The 19,169-nt window shown below is 45.2% G+C and overlaps 1 protein-coding gene across 1 annotated transcript in view; it reads right to left on the reverse strand.

The window, feature by feature from the left end:
• Positions 1–19,169, reverse strand: part of DPYSL5 (dihydropyrimidinase like 5) — an 83,493-nt gene that overhangs the window by 34,272 nt on the left and 30,052 nt on the right. Inside the window, exon 2 of the mRNA XM_081265388.1 lies at positions 13,402–13,666. Coding sequence (XP_081121514.1) covers positions 13,402–13,662 — 261 coding nt within the window. The 5' untranslated portion in view covers positions 13,663–13,666. The remainder of the gene's footprint in view (positions 1–13,401; positions 13,667–19,169) is intronic.

The raw sequence follows: 19,169 nt of genomic DNA on the forward strand, positions 1-19,169 counted from the left end.
CCCAGTGAATGTATGCTTAGACACGATTAAAATGGAAAATTTCATGTTATGAATATTCAACCAACATAAAAATTTTAAAAAAGGACTTTGTAGGGTAGGGACCGCTCTTCTCATTTTACAGACAAGAAAACAGGCACAAAGGAAATCGCACAGCCAGACTGAAAGAGGGTCCACCTGACTTCAGAGCTCCACGTTCCTTTACATTAGGCCATCCGCCTTCTGAGCTTGTGGTACCCCTGGCCTGACCAAGGTGTCCCCATCTCCAAGATTTCTTGGTCAAAGAATGGAGAAATTCCACGTGAAAAGAAACCTAGCTGTAGCTTAGACCCAGAAGAGTAGGTGTGGCTGGGGCTTGAATTATGGGGCTAAAAATGAGAATTGTGCCAACATTTAAAATTATGAAATGAGGAGCTCCATGCTCCCCTCTAATCCAGAATGATTATCTTCACTGCGGAGCATCCAATTTAAATTCATTGTGTTTAATACAAAGCCCCAGCACCAGAGCAGACTGTCTCCCGACATGCAGTTGCCATGGAGACTGCAGATGATCCTCAAAGGGAGCTGGGTGGCAGAGGGAACCAGGCGAAGGGGCCTGCGGAAGCCATTCTAAAATAGAGCTGCACAGAGAGGTCCTTTGTCACTCAACTCCGCGACAAAGCTCTTTCTGATCCCGTGGTGGGGAAGTTTACGGGCCAGCAGGCCACAGTGATGTTTATTGAGTGTCCGGGCTGCCCACAGATGCCACAGAGGAGGGACTCATCAGCAATCTGGAATGAAACACGTGTGACCCCATTTGCTTTCTGTTCTTCATTTGTTTCGGCACTGTCAAGGTCCTCTCCAGTCCCACGGCAAGGTGGTGACAGTGCTGTGAAGCTGCTGAGGCAGGCTGCCAAGCCCCCTCCCTGGAAACTGATGTTGAAGAATCAGGGCTACGAGGCCAAGGGAGGCTGGCAGACCTGCCCTGCACCTATCCGCCCGGTGGGTTATTTCACCTCTGCAACCCAGCTTGCCACCTGTGAGGGAAGGATCATGAGATCCACCTGAGCAGGGCTTCAAGGATCAAAACAAACATAATGGATACAGGAGCACTCTAATCAGTAGGCCCAAGGCACAGGCCTCCGTGCTCAGGTGCAGCCGCACTACAGGGGGAGACAGCAGGGGGGTGGAAGCTAAGGCTTCAGGTCGCATGGGGAGTCACACGCCACCAGGTGCCAGCTGGGGTCTGGAATGCCGAGTCGGCCAGGGACTGAGTGTGCCCCACACTCAGGACACTACATTTCCCACAAGGAAGGAAAAATCTACTCTTTGATGGCCACTGAGTCTAGGGCACAGAGATTCAGAGCCAGAGCACCCTCCTGAACACAAGTCCTGGCTTGTGCTAAGCCTGGCAAAACGGAGTCAAGACAGTAAACCCAAAAAGGAAAGCTACAGCCCAGTCCCCATGAGAAGAATGGAACCGAAAAGAACAGAAACCTGACACGGCAGATGGTGGCAATGGCACTGTGGTTAGAATTTCAGTCCAGGAAAAGTTTTATCCCAATCTTGTCTGCTTGGGATACCCCCGTTTATCACTACTCTCCGCTGACCCTAAGGCAAAGAGGGTATGGAACCAACTGTCCCCAATGATGTCATCACACTGCACTTTAAGATGTGGATTATGTATCTATAATATCTATAATCATGTCATAGATTTTTTTTTCCTCCAAGTAACTTGAGAAAGTTTTTACTCTTAGCCAACTGAAAGGGACCATGCTAATGACTGAGAATGTTTATTAGGTGCCTGGTTCATGAGCTCTGTTCACAGTTTTTGATTTAGAGCCTGCACTAAAAGCGGTTGTTTCCAAGGACAACAATTAGCTAAACCAACTTTGAAATTGAAGAACAAAGTTGGAGAACTTACACTACCTGCTTTCAAGACTTACTGTACAGCTACAATAATCAGGTGCAGTACTGCTGTACAAAGATAGATAAATAGATCCACAGAAGAGAAAACAGATTCCAGAAACAGGCCTACATGATTTTTGACAAGGGATAATATTTTCAACAAATGGTGTTGGGACAACTGGATAGTCTTATGCAAAAAAATTAGGAACCTCAACCCTTCCTACATGCTGTACATAAATTAACTTAAGATGCTTACATGCATAAACTTAAATGCATTGTAGACCTAACCATAAGAAAACTACTATGGTTTTCATGTATCCCTCGAAAGTTCCAGTGTTAAAACTTAATCTCTAACTTCCTGTTGATGGTTTTGGAAGTGGGCTTTTGGGAAATAACTAAGATTAGATGAAGTCATGAGGGTGGGCTGGATCCATAAGAAGAGGAAGGAAGACCAGAGCTAGCACCCTTGCACTTCTTGCCCATATGATGCTCTCTGCTTTGCCAAGATGCAGCAAGAAGGTCCTCATCAGATGCTGGTACATGTTCTTGGACTGGCCAGTCTCCAGAACTGTGGGCCAAATAAATCTCTATTCTTCATAAATTACCCAGTTTGTGATATTTAGTTATAGCAACAGAAAATGGACTAAGACAGAAAATATAGGATAAAAATTTTAAATGACTTCAGATATCATAAAAAAATTGATTATAACACAAAAAGCATGAACTATAAAAGAAAAAAAAACAATAAATTACACTGCAAAATTTAAAAATTTATACTTCAAAAGATACTGTTAAGAAAATGAAAAGGTTAAATTAAACATACTGGAAGAAATTATTTGCAAAACATATAATCAACAAAAGACTTATAACCAGACTATATATCTTACAATTAGATAAAAAGAAGACCAGCAACTCAATTAAAACATGGGCAAAAAGCGTGAACAGACACTTCACCAAAGACACAGAGATAAACAAGCACATAAAAATACTCAATGTTAGTGATGAGGGAAATGCAAATTAAAAGCACAATGGGATACCACTTCACACCCACTTGAGGCTAAGATGGAAAAGACTGAACATAACAAGACAGCAGAGATGCCGAGCAGCTACCACTAGGAATATCCACTGTTGCAACCGCTTTGGAAACCAGTATGGAAATTTCTTAAAAAGCTAAACATAATCCAGCAACTGAGACATTCCACTTCTAGATAATTGCCCAAGTGCAATGACAGCTTATGTCCACATACACGTGTACATGAGCATTCAGAGAAGCTTTAGCCCCAGACTTACTAATGCTGAGGGAAAGAAATCAGATCAAAAAAGGAATACACACTGTATTGTTCATTCCATTTACATAAAACTTCTAGGAAATGCAAACTAATCTGTAGTGACAGAAAACAGATGAGTGAAAAATGACAATAAAACAGAAGGAAAGCCAAAAGAAAAGAAAAAAAAAACCATAAAAAACAGATCAGGGATTACCTGGGACAGGAGCAGGGTTGGAAGGAGAGATGATTACAAGGACATAAAGAAACTGGGGTTGGGGAAGATGGATGTATTTATTATATTAATTGTGATGACTTCATGGTGTATACATGTCAAAATGTATTAAACTTTATAATGTAAAATGTGCAACTTATTGTACATCAGTGATACTTCAACCAAGTTTTTTTTTTTTAAAGTAAGGTGTATATTAAAAAAGAAAAAGAGTGGTTTCCCAAGTTATTTATTTCTGACCCCTCTCTCTCTCTCTCTCTCTCTCTCTCTCTCTCTCTCTCTCTCTTTGGTACTGGGAATTGAACTCAGGGGCACTCGACCACTGAGCCACATCCCCAGCCCTATTTTTGTATTTTATTTAGAGAAGGTCTCACTGAGTTGCTTAGCACCTTGCTTTTGCTGAGGCTGGCTTTGAATGCATGATCCCTCTGCCTCAGCCTCCCAAACAGCTGGGATTATAGGCATGCACCTTGCTATGACCTCTTACTTTCTCTACATATTCTTTTCTAGAGCTCACCACCTTATATCAATTTTAATTTTATTTTCAAATATTAATTGAGACTACTCTGGAGAATTTGAATCAAATAGGAAAGTTATTTCTGGATCAGGGGTTGGATTAATTCATCTCTAATGGTACTTCTAAATCTAAAACGGGTGCATAAATGTGCAAGTGAGAGGATGTCCGAATGAGAGATGTGGAATGAGAGGAAAACACTGGTCAGCGAGAAAGCTCTCACTATTGTTGGCCCTTTGTTTTATCTTCATATAGTCATTAAGTATAGATTTTGTTTTAATTAATGAGAAATAAAAAAAGGATCAGAAGGAGAGAAAAACACAGTTGGCTGCAGTGATAACCCAAGGGAAGGAGGAGGCTGAAACCACCCAGGGGAGAGGGAATAGCTACACTCAGGTCCACCTGGTATGAACCATTCTAAGACATATACCTCGTGTTCAACACAGAAATATGGCAACTTAGAAAAGTTTGGGAGAAAAGATACTTTCAACTGAGATTTTTTGAAATTTTCCATAAGGTCACATTCAGAAAAAATTTTTTGAAACTCTAAAAAATATGTAATCATGGGCTGGGGTTGTGGCTCAATGGTAGAGCACTTGCCTAGCACATGTAAGGCACTGAGTTTGATCCTCAGCACCACATAAAAATAAATAAATTAAATAAAGTTATTGTGTCCATCTACAACTAAAAAAAGTAGGAATTTAAGAAAAGGGAAAAGAAAAAGAAAAATACATAATTCATATGCCATATGTATCACGGAAGTGCACATACAACACATGATATCTTTTCTTCTTCCTTTTTTCTTTTTAGACTCAAGGACAAGAGCAAAATGCAGGTTTCTTGTCCTAGGCATGAATGGTTTCCAAGATGCATACAGGTGTTTCTATTCTGAACTCAAGATTTTAAAAATTCAAAGATCTCTCTCTGTCGATAGATACTTTGCAAATACTCTTTGTTCTGAGAACTGAGGAGCTGCTTTGTCACCACAGGAGGTTATTTCCACTATAAATGCAAAAGTTGATAAAAGAGCTAGATCCGCCAGGAAGGATCAACCTGGCTTACATTCTGGGCAGCCAATTAACGCACAGGGAGGAGGAGAGTTGCCATCGAGTTAAGCAAGATAAGTGGTTTGAAGTGGACGTCTTTAAATGCCAGCAAAATTTATAACCGGCTCTGTCTGCTTTTAGGAGAAAGAGAAAACAGAGAACATTAGAATTTCTCACCATTACTAATAGGTTCCATTTGAAATCTAATACACAGAGTTGACCCTTACGGTAGAAATGGAATCCAATTTTTCAGCTACTATTTGATGCTTAACAGTTTAATATGTATGCTCGGGAGGAAACTGCACAAATGGCTTTTTAAGGGGTCTGTCTTTGATCAATATGATCCATTTATTTATTTTTAAAAATCCATATAATGCTTAGTAAGTACTAAGTACTAGTTTGAGTTCTCTACAAATAGCGGCTCAACAAATCCACAGAAAGTGCCGTTATAGTCTCCATTTTCCAGATAAGGAAATGGAGGTCCAGGAGACATTAACTTGCCCATATCACACACCTAGTTAAGTGGAGTTGAAATTCAGTTCCGGCAGCCTGTCCAGGGCTCTATTCTAACCATCAGGCTTAGCTGACAGCGAATGCATGGATGTCTACCATATGCACAGACTATACCATCTGTGTGTCTGTGGGGACTCACATATAAATCGTGGTCTCGGCCCCTTGGAGTCTTCACCCTCACCTAGAGACAAACTTAACATGGGAACCAATCTGAAAGCCCCGGGATGACACATGACTTTAGCTGGTGAGAAGCAAGATGCTAGGCTGAATCTGCCAAAGAAGTGCAACAAGGGTGACTGAGCTTGGAAGGAGGGGTTCTGTGGACAGGTGGGGAGGGGATGCTCACAGGGGCAGGCTGAGAAAACCGTCTCCCTGATGTACCGGCACAGGCAGAGAGCAGCTGGCTGTGAGGGATGCCTGGCCAGGACAAAGTCAGATCAGGAGTTGCCCAGGTTGAGGGTCCAGAAATTCAAACTTGATGTCTTAGATAACAGAGAACCATTGCAGGTGCTCAGGTGGGGACATGGTACAAAGCAGAGAGAGCTGTGAGGTGACAGTGGCTAAGGTGATTTTTTATTTTAAAAATGGAATCTTAAACAGATTTAAGTAGTTAAAGCAAAATTGGTGAGCAGAGGCATATCAGGGCAAAATGTCTATAGGGTGGCCATGTTAGTACATGTGGCCCCTGGTGGCAGAAAGGCTTCTAAGATGACTCCCATGACGGCCACCTCTACAGTCCTTCCTGTTGAGTGAGGAAGGGACCCAGTGAATAAGATGTGAAACTCAACCTATGAAAAGGTCATATTCTGTGTGGCACAGTGATTTCAAATAAGGGAGCTGACCCTCAGTGGGCCTAAACTAGTCATGAGAGCTCACACAGGGAAGGGGCTCTTTTTTTTTTTTTTAATCTTTTTTAGATATTTATTTTTTAGTCTTAGGTGGACACAATGTCTTTATTTTATTTTTATGTGGTGCTAAGAATTGAACCAAGTGCCTCACACATGCTAGTCGAGCGCGCTATCACTTGAGACACATCCCCAGCCCGAAGGGGCTCTTCTTGCTGAGAGAGATTCCAGCCAGGGGCTTGATGTGGGAGAGGGATTCAGGGTGAGAGCATCAGGTGATGGCTTTATGATGGAGGTGGCACATGGCATGGCCTGCTGGCCTCCTCTAGAAGCTGAGATCCGTTCTTGACTGACAGCCATCAAGGAAATGGAGATCTCAGGCCCCGAACTTCACCACCACATAAGCTTGGGAGAGGAGCCTGAACTCTGGATGAGAATGAAGCCCAGTGACACCCCGATGTCCCATGTGGGGACAGCGAACTCAGTCACACCATGCCCAGACTTCAGACTACAGAACTATGAGCTAATAAATGGGTATTTTAAATAGCTAAATTTTCAGTATTTAGTTATACAGAAGAAAACTAACACACACCCTGCAAGTGGACCAGATAACACAGGGAAGGGTAGAAGGGATGTTTCCCCCTTGGGGAGGGAAAGCCAAGTCATGAAGCACTCATAGCACTCTCTGGTGGGACTGTGGGTGACTCGGAGAAGAAAGTGATCCTAACCAGCACGGCCAGTGGCAGAGGGGTAGAGTGAGCAGAAAGGATGTGATAGCAGCTGAACCGGGAAAACAAGCTGGGAGGTGAGGACAAATGTCCAGAGAAGACCCACCAGGGTGTACGGCCAGGGACCCAGGCAGCATGGGCACAGGTGGGTGGCAGATCAATTTCACTGTGGAGCCAAAGTGGGCAGATTTTTTCTCAAGGAACTCAAGAAACTGGAAGACAGGCCTGGGGTGGAAGTAGGCAGACCCCAATATTTATTCTACGTGTATTCTGCACCAAGCACTCTGAAGTATTTGTCACACACCACCTCGTTAATCCTCACAATCACCATTTATCAATGGTCCTGTTCTGAGGCACCAACTGCGTGCGATGTTAGCCCTGCAGGGGGAAATGCTGCTTCTCAAAGCCACCATCTTGGGTGGGCAAGCAGTTTGTCAGCCTCTGCCTGAGAGGTCTCAGTTTCTTGACACCCTCATCTGGTCCAGGCAAGTTTAGAGTCATATTGGGTGAAGGAAATTATTTGTATACAGCCAGCCAAGAGGTCACAGGCTGTCTAATGGAATGACTATCCAGTCAGTTCTGGGGTTTCAGAAGACCCTGAATGGATTGGTGAAAGAATTAGTCTTATACTGAGAAACCTGCATTCAGGTCCAGCTGTCTTTGGGACTGGGGGCAATGCATTCATTTTCTCTGGGCCTCCTCTGGGAGGATGGGTTCATGATTTCTTTCTTTTTTTTAATATTTATTTTTTGGTTAGACACAATACCTTTTTTTTTTTTAATTTATTTTTATGTGGTGTTGGGCCTCACTCATGCTAGGTGAGCACTCTACAGCTGAGCCACAACCCCAGCCCTGGGTTCATGATTTCTAAGGTCCCTTCCAACATTATAGAATAATGAAGGAATATGTGAACTTGGGAACACCAATCAATAAATAAGACCACATAAGCATGGGTCACCACAGGCTGGAAAACACAGCAGAGTTTCAAGACTGGAAAGATATTTTGGCCAGAATTAAATAGAGTCAAAGAAAAAGAAGAAAGGACATGAGCAGCATTTAAAGGTTAAAGCCAAATTTCAAAGGCAAGAATAGTGTGCCCAATGGATGGATGGGATCCTTTGTAAGGATGCTGGCAGGGCTGCACACCAAAGGGAGTTTGTGTTTACATCTATTTATGTGGCACATCTTAGGATTCCACCACAGAGGCTCCTCTGCAGTGGGAGAGGAAAGGGAGAGCCAAAATCCTCAGCTGCGTTGGGACCCAGCACGTCATTCTAGTCTATGCCACTGAACGTCCACCAGGCCAATCCCGTGCGGGACAAGCACTCTTCTGCTTTGGATTTGGCTTCCTCTATAAGTTGACTGTAAGATCTCCTACTGGTGCTGATTTTTTAGTTCCTGGGAGGCTGTCTGTCTCTAAGACTGTAAACCTCTGGCACAGACTAGATAGAGGTTGTCTCTGGCCCTCCAGGAAGTGGGCCAACCCCAGTCAATCTTCCACTTGATGACACCTCTACCACTGCCAACTTCTCTCACCATGAAGAACCCATGGGGGTATGGAAGAAGGGCAAACGTCATGCCAGGGACACTTAGCAAGCCTAAGGGATCTAGGCCCTAGGCTGGGGTTTGGGTCTTGGAATGTGAATGAAAAGAAAGAAGCAAATAAGACAGGCAAAGGTCAGGCAAGGCCTATACTTTCAAAGGAGATTCAGGTGTCAGTCTTGGCATATAAGGTGAGGGTCAGATGGGCACCATAGTACAGCCAGGTTGTTAGGCCATTCCAAACACCAAGAAAGTTTCTGAATAATCTTCTGGCCAGTGATCAGAATCACCAGAGATGTTTTAAAAAATACCTATGGGGGAGGAGGCAGGCCTAGAGACATGGATTTAATTGATCTGGGCTGGGGCCTGACACTGACATCTGTTAAAAATCCCCCAAGTCGTTCTAATGTAATTTGCTTCCAAGGGTTGAAAACCATTGGCCTAACTGTGGTTCTTAAAATATTTTTGGAGGAGAGGGAGGCAGGGAAGGGATGCAGAATTTTTTCAGTTGTCTATGGCTGCTCCTTCTCTACTGACTTAGTGAAGGGGCTAGTGCCTCTAGCTGAAAGGACTGATTCTGTATTTCCACCTGGCCATGAGTACCCCTGGTCGAGAGCCTATATGAACATTCTTTGTGATGCAATATTAAATATGTAGGAAAGAATAAATGTTAACTTCTATGTAGGTCAAGTCCCCACAACCTGACTGTAATCCCAGGCCTTTACCAACACAGGTGGGTCACTGGATCCCCTCAGTACCCCTCTCTTTGTCTCCCCACTCTATAGAATAGAGTCTATATTATCAGCAAGCAGGTGGTCCTGGCACCTCCCGGTAAACACTGCTTCTGGCCTTGGAGGACGAGGTCTGCAGGTTAGAGGTGAAGAGGGAGGTGGTGCCTGGGGCAGGGCGGACGATCAAGTGACCAGGCTGTGAGCAGGGGAGCCAGGCAGAGCCTGTCGCAGCCTCAGAGGCTGCTGCGGCATGGAAGGCGTTTGCTAAAGTGCTGGAGAGAAATCCCTTCAGGCTGAGTACAATGGAGACCCAGATGTTCTGGGCAAAGCCAGGCTCTCAACTGTTTTGTTTTTCTAGCCCTGCCTGCTGCTGCCAAATCCACAAGTACTCGAAAGCTGAGGGGGTGCAAGGCTCAAGACCCGGAGGATCTGTCTGATAAGCACAAAAAGACGCAATGTGATCCCTCCATCTCTCTTGGCTAATTGCTCAGTGAGCTCTTCCTTGGGATCATTCTTCTATTATAATAATATGCTTCAAGTGAGCCAGACTTTCTTGGTGTGAGCTGAATAGGCGGTCTATCAGGGCACATGGCCTCTGCACAAGTGCCAAGGTGGAGTGAATAATTAAACCCACACGTCCCTGTCAGCCAGTGTTCTAACAGGAGAGCATTTTCTCTTCCCAGGAAATTTTCAGGAACCAGAGGAAATGGGAAGACAAAATGTTGAGCGGTAGGAGCAGCCATGTGGGAGTGGAGGGCAGAAAGGTGCAAGGGCAGGAATCCTTCTTGGAGGCCTGAGGAGGACTCTGGGCAGGTCTACTAAAGGGGTCCAGGAGGCTAGCTCAGGGGTTGGGCAACAGGAAGGCTGGGGCGTAAAGACACATGCAATCTTGCTGAGGGGATGGATATAATAGAGTCTGTTTAGGTGACACCACCAATCAGGTGGCTTGGTGGGGGTGGTCTATGGTCTAAATTCAGCACAACTAGTGCCTGATATGAAGGCAGCCCAAACCTGCAGAAACTGGAAGGTCTGGAGCCTTTAATCACACAGGGTCCTTCAGATGTTTTCTGGAGGAAGCCAACCCCAGTAACAGTGGAGAAGCGTGTAAAAGATCAAGAGTTACCCTCCATTTTGCACAAAGATTTGTGTGCAGAGCTCTTCTTTGGCTCTGAAGAGCTGAAGGCTCTCAGGGGAAAACCTGTAACTCCTGGCTAATGAGGCTCTGGCAGATGACAATGTGGAAAATAAGACTGAGAGGGCCAGGCTGCCCTCCATGAGGCCGGCAGTCAGCATAGGGACAGCATGGCATCTGGCCCTGAACTAAAGGCCCCCCAAAGCAGGCACACTAACCATTTTTTGGTACAAGGCCTCAGCATACCACCCCAGCATAGACCTGTGTCACTCACTATCAGAGGCATGTCAATGTGAAATACTGTGGCCTTTCTTTCATACTGTGGGGAGCATACACCGTCACAGTTTGGAAAACTGTTTGGCAGTATCCACTGAAGCTGAACATTTTGTGTCATATTTTGACCTGTTAATTCCACTCCTAGGAATATGCCCAACAAATTGTGCACATACATGTTTGCCAAAGATGTATACAAAATGTTCATAGCACGATGTCTTAACCTCAAACCAGCAAGGACCTAAATGCCCAGTGACAACAGAATGGGTAAGTACATGTAATCTGTCACACAGTGGAATACTACAGAGCAACTAGAGTGAAAGAACCACAAACAACACACACACACAACAACATGGGTGAATCTGAGCAAAAGAAGTCAATGCAAAGGCACACCTGGCTTGATTTCATTCACATAAAGTAATGATACTCCAAACCGATCTGTAATGAATGTACTAAAAATCCCTGGCTCCTACAATTTAGATGGGTGTATATAATATGTGAATTAGATTTCAAAAACTTATGGTATTTAAAAAAATACTACAGTATTCTGATTATAGTTAGAATAGTGGTTACCCTTGGTGGGGACCAGTGACTGGAAGGGGCTTCTGGATGCTAATAACATTTGGTTAATCGACAGGGAGCTGGTTACAAGGGTGTGTTCAGTTTTGATAATTCTGTATACTTAATATCTGTGCACTTCTCCATATGCAGGCTACATTTCAACAAAAATGACATCAAAAATAACCACAAATAAAACTGTCCTGTCCTGTCCTGGTGCATAGGACGGCAAGCTGGATAGGCTTACTCACTTTAAAAAGGTACTGATTACCACCTGGGTACCATGCAAGAGGACCCCAGTTTATGAGGATGGGGTTATCCACTTCATTAGCAAGACATCACCTGCAGGGTCCAAGGGAGTTCTCAGAGGAGAGTAGGAGGATCTTCCCACTGCCTGACTTCCCTGGGCTTGACAAGAGAGGGCAGGTGTGCTCTCGGAGGCCAGGGAATATCCTTATCCAACTCAGATTGGTTTCTGGCTATTGGGTCCTGACTCATCACAGCTCAACCTTCCAAGGGTCTATTCTGCAGATCCTGGACAGGGGAAGAACGTGTTCTTACCTCAGGGAGACTGTCAGGCCACCTACCTGGGGCAGATGGGTCCATAGGGGCCAGCCTCTCCTATACATACAGTCCCAGCCAGACTCCTCAAGGGTGGCCTTGAGGGGCCTCATCAGCTGCTGCCTAGCATCAGGAACACCTGAGCCCCCAAGAAATGAATCCCAGGGGGAAATCCCTGAGCACAGGGGAAGGGTTCTCTGACAACGCCCCTAACCCCAGATAGAGTACTAGTAGGATTTTAGGTTTTAGGGCCACGAGGGGTGGGGGTTTGAGTCTGTCAGCCTATGTAGGACCAAGAACTGGTGAATTCCTCTCACCCAGGGAGCATTAGAGGCCAAGCCCACTGTAAATAGTCAGCATAAGGAACTGCTGCCAGGGTTGGAGACTTGCGCCCTTGAGATTCTGAATCAGTTCTGTATTTGAAAACAACTTCCTAGATGAATCTGACGCCCCCTGGGTGTAGAGAGCCATCTGGATATGCAGCATTTGCCCATTCATTCTACAAATATTCACGGGCAGCTAGGCTCCAGGTCAGTGTGAGCTCCAGAAAAGCTGACGAATGCAGAGGCTTTGCCCTGCATGTTCCCGCTGTCTGACGTCCAGGAAGAGGCTGGAATGTGACAGATCATTATGATGAAGAGGAATGACATCAATGATAGGTTTGGAGCACAGAGAAAGAGTGAAAGAACCCATCTGTGTGGCTCCTGATTCCTGTTTCACAGGCTTGAATTTTTGTCCTCTGCATTCAGGAACAGCCCAATTAAATATTGTTCCTGATAACTCACACTAAAAAGAGAACAATCAGTATTTTTTAAGTCATTTATACAAACAACAAACAAGCTAGGAGAGAAAACAGAAGATAACTATGGCTTTTTCACGATTTCTGCTATCAAAACCAACTAGAGAGGTGACTTTATAATCTGTCACACTTTGGGGATTCAATTTAGCTTATCAAGCATAAACAAGTCCACCAAGCCAACTCTTCCCTCCTACACAATAATAAACACAGCTGATCCTCTTCTTTCTCTAGTTCTGTATAACATAACATAAAAATATAAAAATAGCTGGGTGCACGCCTGTCTGTAATCCTAGCTATTTGGGAGGCTGAGGCAGGAGGACTGCAAGTTTAAGGCCAGCCTCAGCAACTTAGTGAGATCCTCTTATGAAATAAAACTTAAAAAGGGTTGGGGGGTTGTAGCTCAGAGCTAGAGCACTTGCCTAGCATGCATGAGGCCCTGGGTTCAATTCCCAGTGTTGTGAAAAAAAATTTTTTTTTAAATATATGAAAATACAATCAGTTCCTGGCCTGGGTACAAGGGTAAGTAATGCAATCAACAAACAGGTTTAAATTCTGTCTTTTAAACTGTCTGAGATAAGTAGGTGGAAATCCCTACCCTAGTTGCCATAAAAGCCCCTAGAGACACCCTTCTTCTGGTAGTAACAGAGTGGGAGCATCCACTCTTGGGTTCTGTTCCCACTGAGTGACTGAGACTCAAGGCCAAATGGTATCAGGGTTCCATCTGGAGCAGCCCCAGGAGCAGAATAAAGAAGCCACTTTTGGCAAACAGGAGCATTACCTTGGTCCCATGGTAGAAGTCATCCACGCAGGTGGCATTCATGAAGGTCTGGTGGAAGTGGGTGCTAGTGTCGATGCCTCCAGGGATCACCAGTTTCCCAGTGGCGTCAATCACCTTGGCCCCTCCAGGGATCATCAGCTCTCGGCCCACCTGCTGGATGATGCCATTCTCAATGTAGACATCGGCCTCATGGGTGCAGTCATCATTCACCACCTTGCCTCCCTTGATGAGAATACGCACGCTGGCTGAATTGGCAAGCATGTTCCTATGGAAGGTGACAGGGGAACCAGTCAAGGTCAAAGTTCCTTTCACAGTCACTAAGGCCCACTCCTTCCTAGCCACACTTCAGTCACCCTTTCCTAGAGCCAAACTCTGTGGTCAAGGTGAGCAGAAATGGGGAGAAAGTTACTCTTGAGCCTCAGAAAACTGGTCCTACAGCCAACTGGGGGTCATGAGCCTCCCAATGACCTCACAATGGACTCATGACACAGTGGCAGTAAAGGGGAAGCTGGGGCCCACAAAAATACCATTTTTACCTTCCAGAAATGCTGTGTGAGTTCTAAAGCACTTTCATATCCACTATCTCATTTTAGCTCCCCAATAACTCCAGGAGTCGCATTTTACAGATGAGAAAGTCAAAGTGCCAAGGACTTTATGTCTACCAAGTAGCCAAGCCAACGAGCAGGTCTTACAAGACCAGTGTCTCTACTATGCTCCATGGTGTCCCGAGACATCAGAGGCTCCTGGGGCGAGTCTCAGCCAGATCCTCCAGCCCTCCCAGCTGCCTAATTCATAGCATTCTTCAGATGGACCCTCTCAGTTCACGCCTCAGGGTGGGCCTCCAGAAGGCTGCCCTCGCCCATGGGGCTCCACAGCCGGCTGCATGGTCAGCTCTTCTGAGAGCTATTGAAAACACCTGTGGCCAAGCCCCACCCCCAGAGATTTGGGGGTTGAATGAAGGCCACTTTTATACACAGCAAACTTCTCATTCTTTTTTTTTTTTAAGAGAGAGTGAGAGACAGAGAGAGAGAGAGAATTTTTTAATCTTTATTTTTTAGTTTTCGGCGGGCACAACATCTTTGTTTGTATGTGGTGCTGAGGATCGAACCTGGGCTGCACGCATGCCAGGCGAGCGTGCTACCACTTGAGCCACATCCCCAGCCCAAACTTCTCATTCTTTAGGACTCAATTCAACCGTCTCTTCTTCTAAGCAGCTTTCACTGATTCTCTGGGTCTTCATGGGATTAAATGCTTCTACAGCTCTGGATTCTGTCCCCACCAAGTGACTGGGACCCTCAAGGCCAAATGGTATCAGTGATCTTTGCCTTCACCTCCTCTTCATCCCCAGCCTCTCTCAGAAGACACTTGAAACTGATGAATAATCAAATGAATAACCTCATCTTCTTGTTGCACTCTGACACAATCAAAATATTAAGGCACTGAGTAGGCCGATTCCATATTTGTTTCCTGGGCTATTTGGCATCTCTGTCTAGGATAATGGTCAACTTCTTGAATACAACAAATAACTGTGAACATATTGTCTCTCATTCTCGTCACTTCATTTTGTCTTCCACCAGGCAAGTGTCCAGGATGAAGAGGCCTGAGGACCTGTGGAAGGGACTCCTCTTGAAAGGAGACACATCATCTCTCTGCTCTCGGCCTGCTCTCATGGACACAGTTGGCTTAAGCAGTTGGCTTATTCTTTTGCCAAGTGGGCCAGGCTGGAGCGCATGGAATCTCAAGACCAAGAAGCTTTCAGGGCCCTCAGAGCCTTGAGCACCAGGTGCTCCTGCAGTTCAGACAGGCTGGCCCTTGGGGCACTGCTCAGGGGAGCTCTGGGAAACAAGATAGGTAGCTGGGAGTGATAGTTGTACCCTATGAACACCTGCTCTTTGCAAGGTATCATTCTGACCTCTGGGGAGAAGAGATCTGCTCCCTGGTGTGGAAGGGCAGAGAGGCCATGGGAGGAGTTGAGCTGGAGAGACTGGGAAGAATTGGGATGGCCACAGCCACAAGTCTGTTTATTGATGAAAACTGGGCATATTTCTGAGGATCTTTTGTCTCATGATCTGAAAACCAGAGACTTAATTTCAGAAGCAATAATTTTGAAATGGTTGGGTTCTCAGATGATGGACAAAGCTACTCTGACCAAATCTCTCTCCCTTTCCTTCTCCCTCTCCTTCTCCCCTCCCCCTCCCTCTCCCCCCTCCCCCCCCCCTGTTATTCCAAAGCCATGCTCAGGTGTGACTATGAAAACACAGGTCCAAGTTCTTAGTTTGCATCACAAGAGGGGAGTGATGATAGTGGCAGGGGTTGCTGAAAGAGGACACACATCTGATCCTCTGTGCAAATATGAATCCTTACATTTCCAGAACAGTTTCAGGGTAAAAGGAGCATAGTTCTTAAGTCCCTGTTGGAAATAACAACATTGGTTTGCTTCCATTTCACAGCACATGCCTGGTGCAGAACCAGGAAGTGTGTGGTATAGTAATGACTGAGTTTTGCTACTCCAATCCAAGACAAAGGCATCATCTTCAAGAGAAGCAAGAGCAATGGCTCTCAGTACCACACACCCAGCACTACACATGCATTTTATCTACACAGCAATTCTACAAAATGGGAACAAGGGAGGGGGGTAAATGTTCGCATCATTAGAGGAGCAGGAAACAGAATTTGAAAAGTAATAGGAAATAAGAGCCAACTAAGGGTCACACAACTCCAGGAGGGGGTGTGGGCTTCAGACCAGGTCTGTCTGGCTGCAAAGGAAGTTGGAAGTGTGAACTCTGCATAAAAGAGGTGGGGGTGATTGTTATGGTCTTCATAAGTTACTATTTTTTTTTAAAGAGAGAGAGAGAGAATTTTTAATATTTACTTTTTAGTTCTCGGCGGACACAACATCTTTCTTTGTGTGTGGTGCTGAGGATCGAACCCGAGCCGCACACATGCCAGGTGAGCGCACTACCACTTGAGCCACATCCCCAGGCCATAAGTTCCTATGTTTTCAAAAATTTATATAATAAACTTGGGTTAGTCTGAGCATTTATGTTAAAGAGCTTTTCCCTTTTTTAAGCTAAATAGAAACCAGAAGGAATCCAATGGCCTTCACTCAGGTCCAACTGGTGCCGTCCCTTCTGCCACATCCTTTCTGGGAGGAGACAGAGCTGCTCCACCAGTCCCAGCACTTACTCCCCTTCTCTTGGCCCTTGCACTGCCACCACCTGTTCCAGCTCCTGCCGGAAATCTCAGAAGGTTAACCTGGCGCAGAAGAGGGTTGGTTCCCCTAAAGAATAGAGGAAAGTTCTGGGACCTCCCTGGCCCAGAGATCCCATTCCCACAGGCTTGGACTAGTCCTAGAAATCCAGGCTGGACTGCACTCCTGTAACTAGTGCAGAAGTAACTCATCTCAAAGCAGAGAGGACCTTATGAATAATGTTAACTTACGGTCATTAAGCACCATCTACTCATGAGACCTTTCACTAAGCCCATATATGCACTATCTTATTTAATCCTTACAATGCCCCGGACAGCACCATGACCACTCCATTTTTTTACCAAGAGGATGCTGAGGCTTAGGAAAGTTAAGAAACTTCCTTAAGATAAAGTTTATAAGAGTAGAGATGGAAAGAGAGTTTGTCTTTGGAGCAGTTAAGGTTTGTCTCTCCTCATCCCCAAATTCATATGCTGAATATCCCTAACCTCCAGTGCAGTTGGCTACATTTGGAGATGCAGCCCTTAAGGAATTTAAGGTTAAATGAATCTAAGGGTGGGGCCCTGATCTGATGTGAGTAGTGACCTTGGAGGAGGCGACATTGGAGTATCCTCTCTCTTTCTCCATGAATGTGAACAGAAGAAAGGTCATCTGAGGACACAGTCATCTACCAGTCAGGAGGACAGTCCTCACCAGAAATGGACCCTTAGGCTTCTAGCCTTCAGACTGTGAGAAAACATTTCTGTTCAGCCACCTTGTCTATGGCATTTTGTCATCCAGCTCTACAGATGAACACAAGTGCCTACACTCTTAGCTTTGAACCATGCTGCCAGTATGGAAGTAGGGTCACTCAGTCCCCAGATCTTCAGCTACCCAGTAGAAATACTTCAGTGTAAATCATAACCCACCCTGGAGGCCTGACTGAACCTGGCATGGTGAGCTCCACCCTTGCCTCCTGGGCCACTTCTAGTTACAGGGAATGATGTGGCCTGCTGTCATCAGAACCACCTGTGGGGCTTCAACTTGTCCGGTTCACCCAAGCCTTGGGACCCTCTAGGCTTCGCTGGCTTATGTGGATAATATTGTAGCACAGTTGCTTAACATATTCCTACCTATGTGCATTTGGAGAATAGCTTTTGAAAATGAACATTTGTGTGTGGTATAATAGTTCATAACTTCATTCCTTTCCACTGGAGACAACTCTGGCAAAAACACAGGCTCTGCTTTCAAGAAACTCAGCCTATTGGGGGAGAGAGGCAACTGCTTCACTAAGGGATTGAAGGATGAGCCGGACACTAACTAATTTGGCAGGTGTTGGTTTAAAATGGGGTCTTTCCCTTCAGAGACCAGAGCCGGCAAGGGTGACACCAGCAGTTCTGTGGTCATCAATATTCTCCCACACATTTCTACATTTCCAAGTTATGCCCAACCGCTTCCAATCCCCTCTGGCTGTTGACTGTTGACCTTCATTCTTCTGCTCCCCACCTCCCCCTGTAACCTCATTAGCACCTCCTCCCTACAGCTTTCCCTGTTAGTCTTTGCTAAACTAGACAAAGCAAATGTCCCTGGCATCTCTCTCTGCAGCATACATGTGGTCTGTGCATGGAGCTGGGGGTGTCTGGGTGGGGTGGATACTCTGCACCTCTCAGGAGAGTCCCCACAAAGGGAAGGATTTAAGGGCAATTGTAACATTGGCTCTTAAACGATAAAGACCACCGGCTGCCTTTCTCCCTCTGCTCTCTGATGGAGGCCATGTATCCAGAGAACACTCTTACCAGAGGTTGTGGTCAGAAGGAAATAGAAGCTCTCCAGAAGGTCAGTAGCAGATTTACCAATTTATGATGCTTCAAGTCACCTGGTTTATTCTAAAATGCAGTAACTGTGAAGACAGAGCCAGCCATCTGGCCCACTGGGTCACTGCATGCTATGAACACATGTTTGTGCTCTTCCCCCACCCCATGCCCTGAATCCCTAATCCCCAATGTGATGGTTCTTAGAGGCAGGGCCTTTGGGAGTAATTAGATCATGTGGGTGGAGCCTCATGAATGGGATTAGTGCCCTTATTAGAAGAGACAGAAGAGATCTCTCTCTGCAGCATGAAGAAACAACAAGAGATCTGTCCCTTAGCCAGGAAAAGAACCCTCACCAGGAACCAAATCAGCAGGAACCTTGACCTTCCAGTCTTCAAAACTGTGAGGGAATGAATGTTTGTGGTTTAAGTCACCCAGTCTATGCTATTTTTGTTACAGCAGTCAAACGCACCAAGATATTACACTAGACAGAAACGAACACTATAATCAAATCATCACTAAGGAACAACTGGGCCTTAAAATAAATGTCACTTCCATTAAAGACGTCTGGCTATATCACACATGCCCATATGTTTAACGAAAAATTTTAATCATTCAGCTATTTTGTCTATGCAAACAAGAATCCAGAACACATGTCTATCCTCTCAGACAGAAATGATGAAAAATGTTTGATAGTTAAAGCTATAAGAATAAGTCAGAAGTAAGGAATTCTAGCACTGTGCAGATTCATCCAGTTTGCCCTAACTTTC

This window comes from Spermophilus citellus (genome assembly GCF_964194105.1).
Source record: "Spermophilus citellus genome assembly, chromosome: 13".
Lineage (NCBI taxonomy): Eukaryota > Metazoa > Chordata > Mammalia > Rodentia > Sciuridae > Spermophilus > Spermophilus citellus.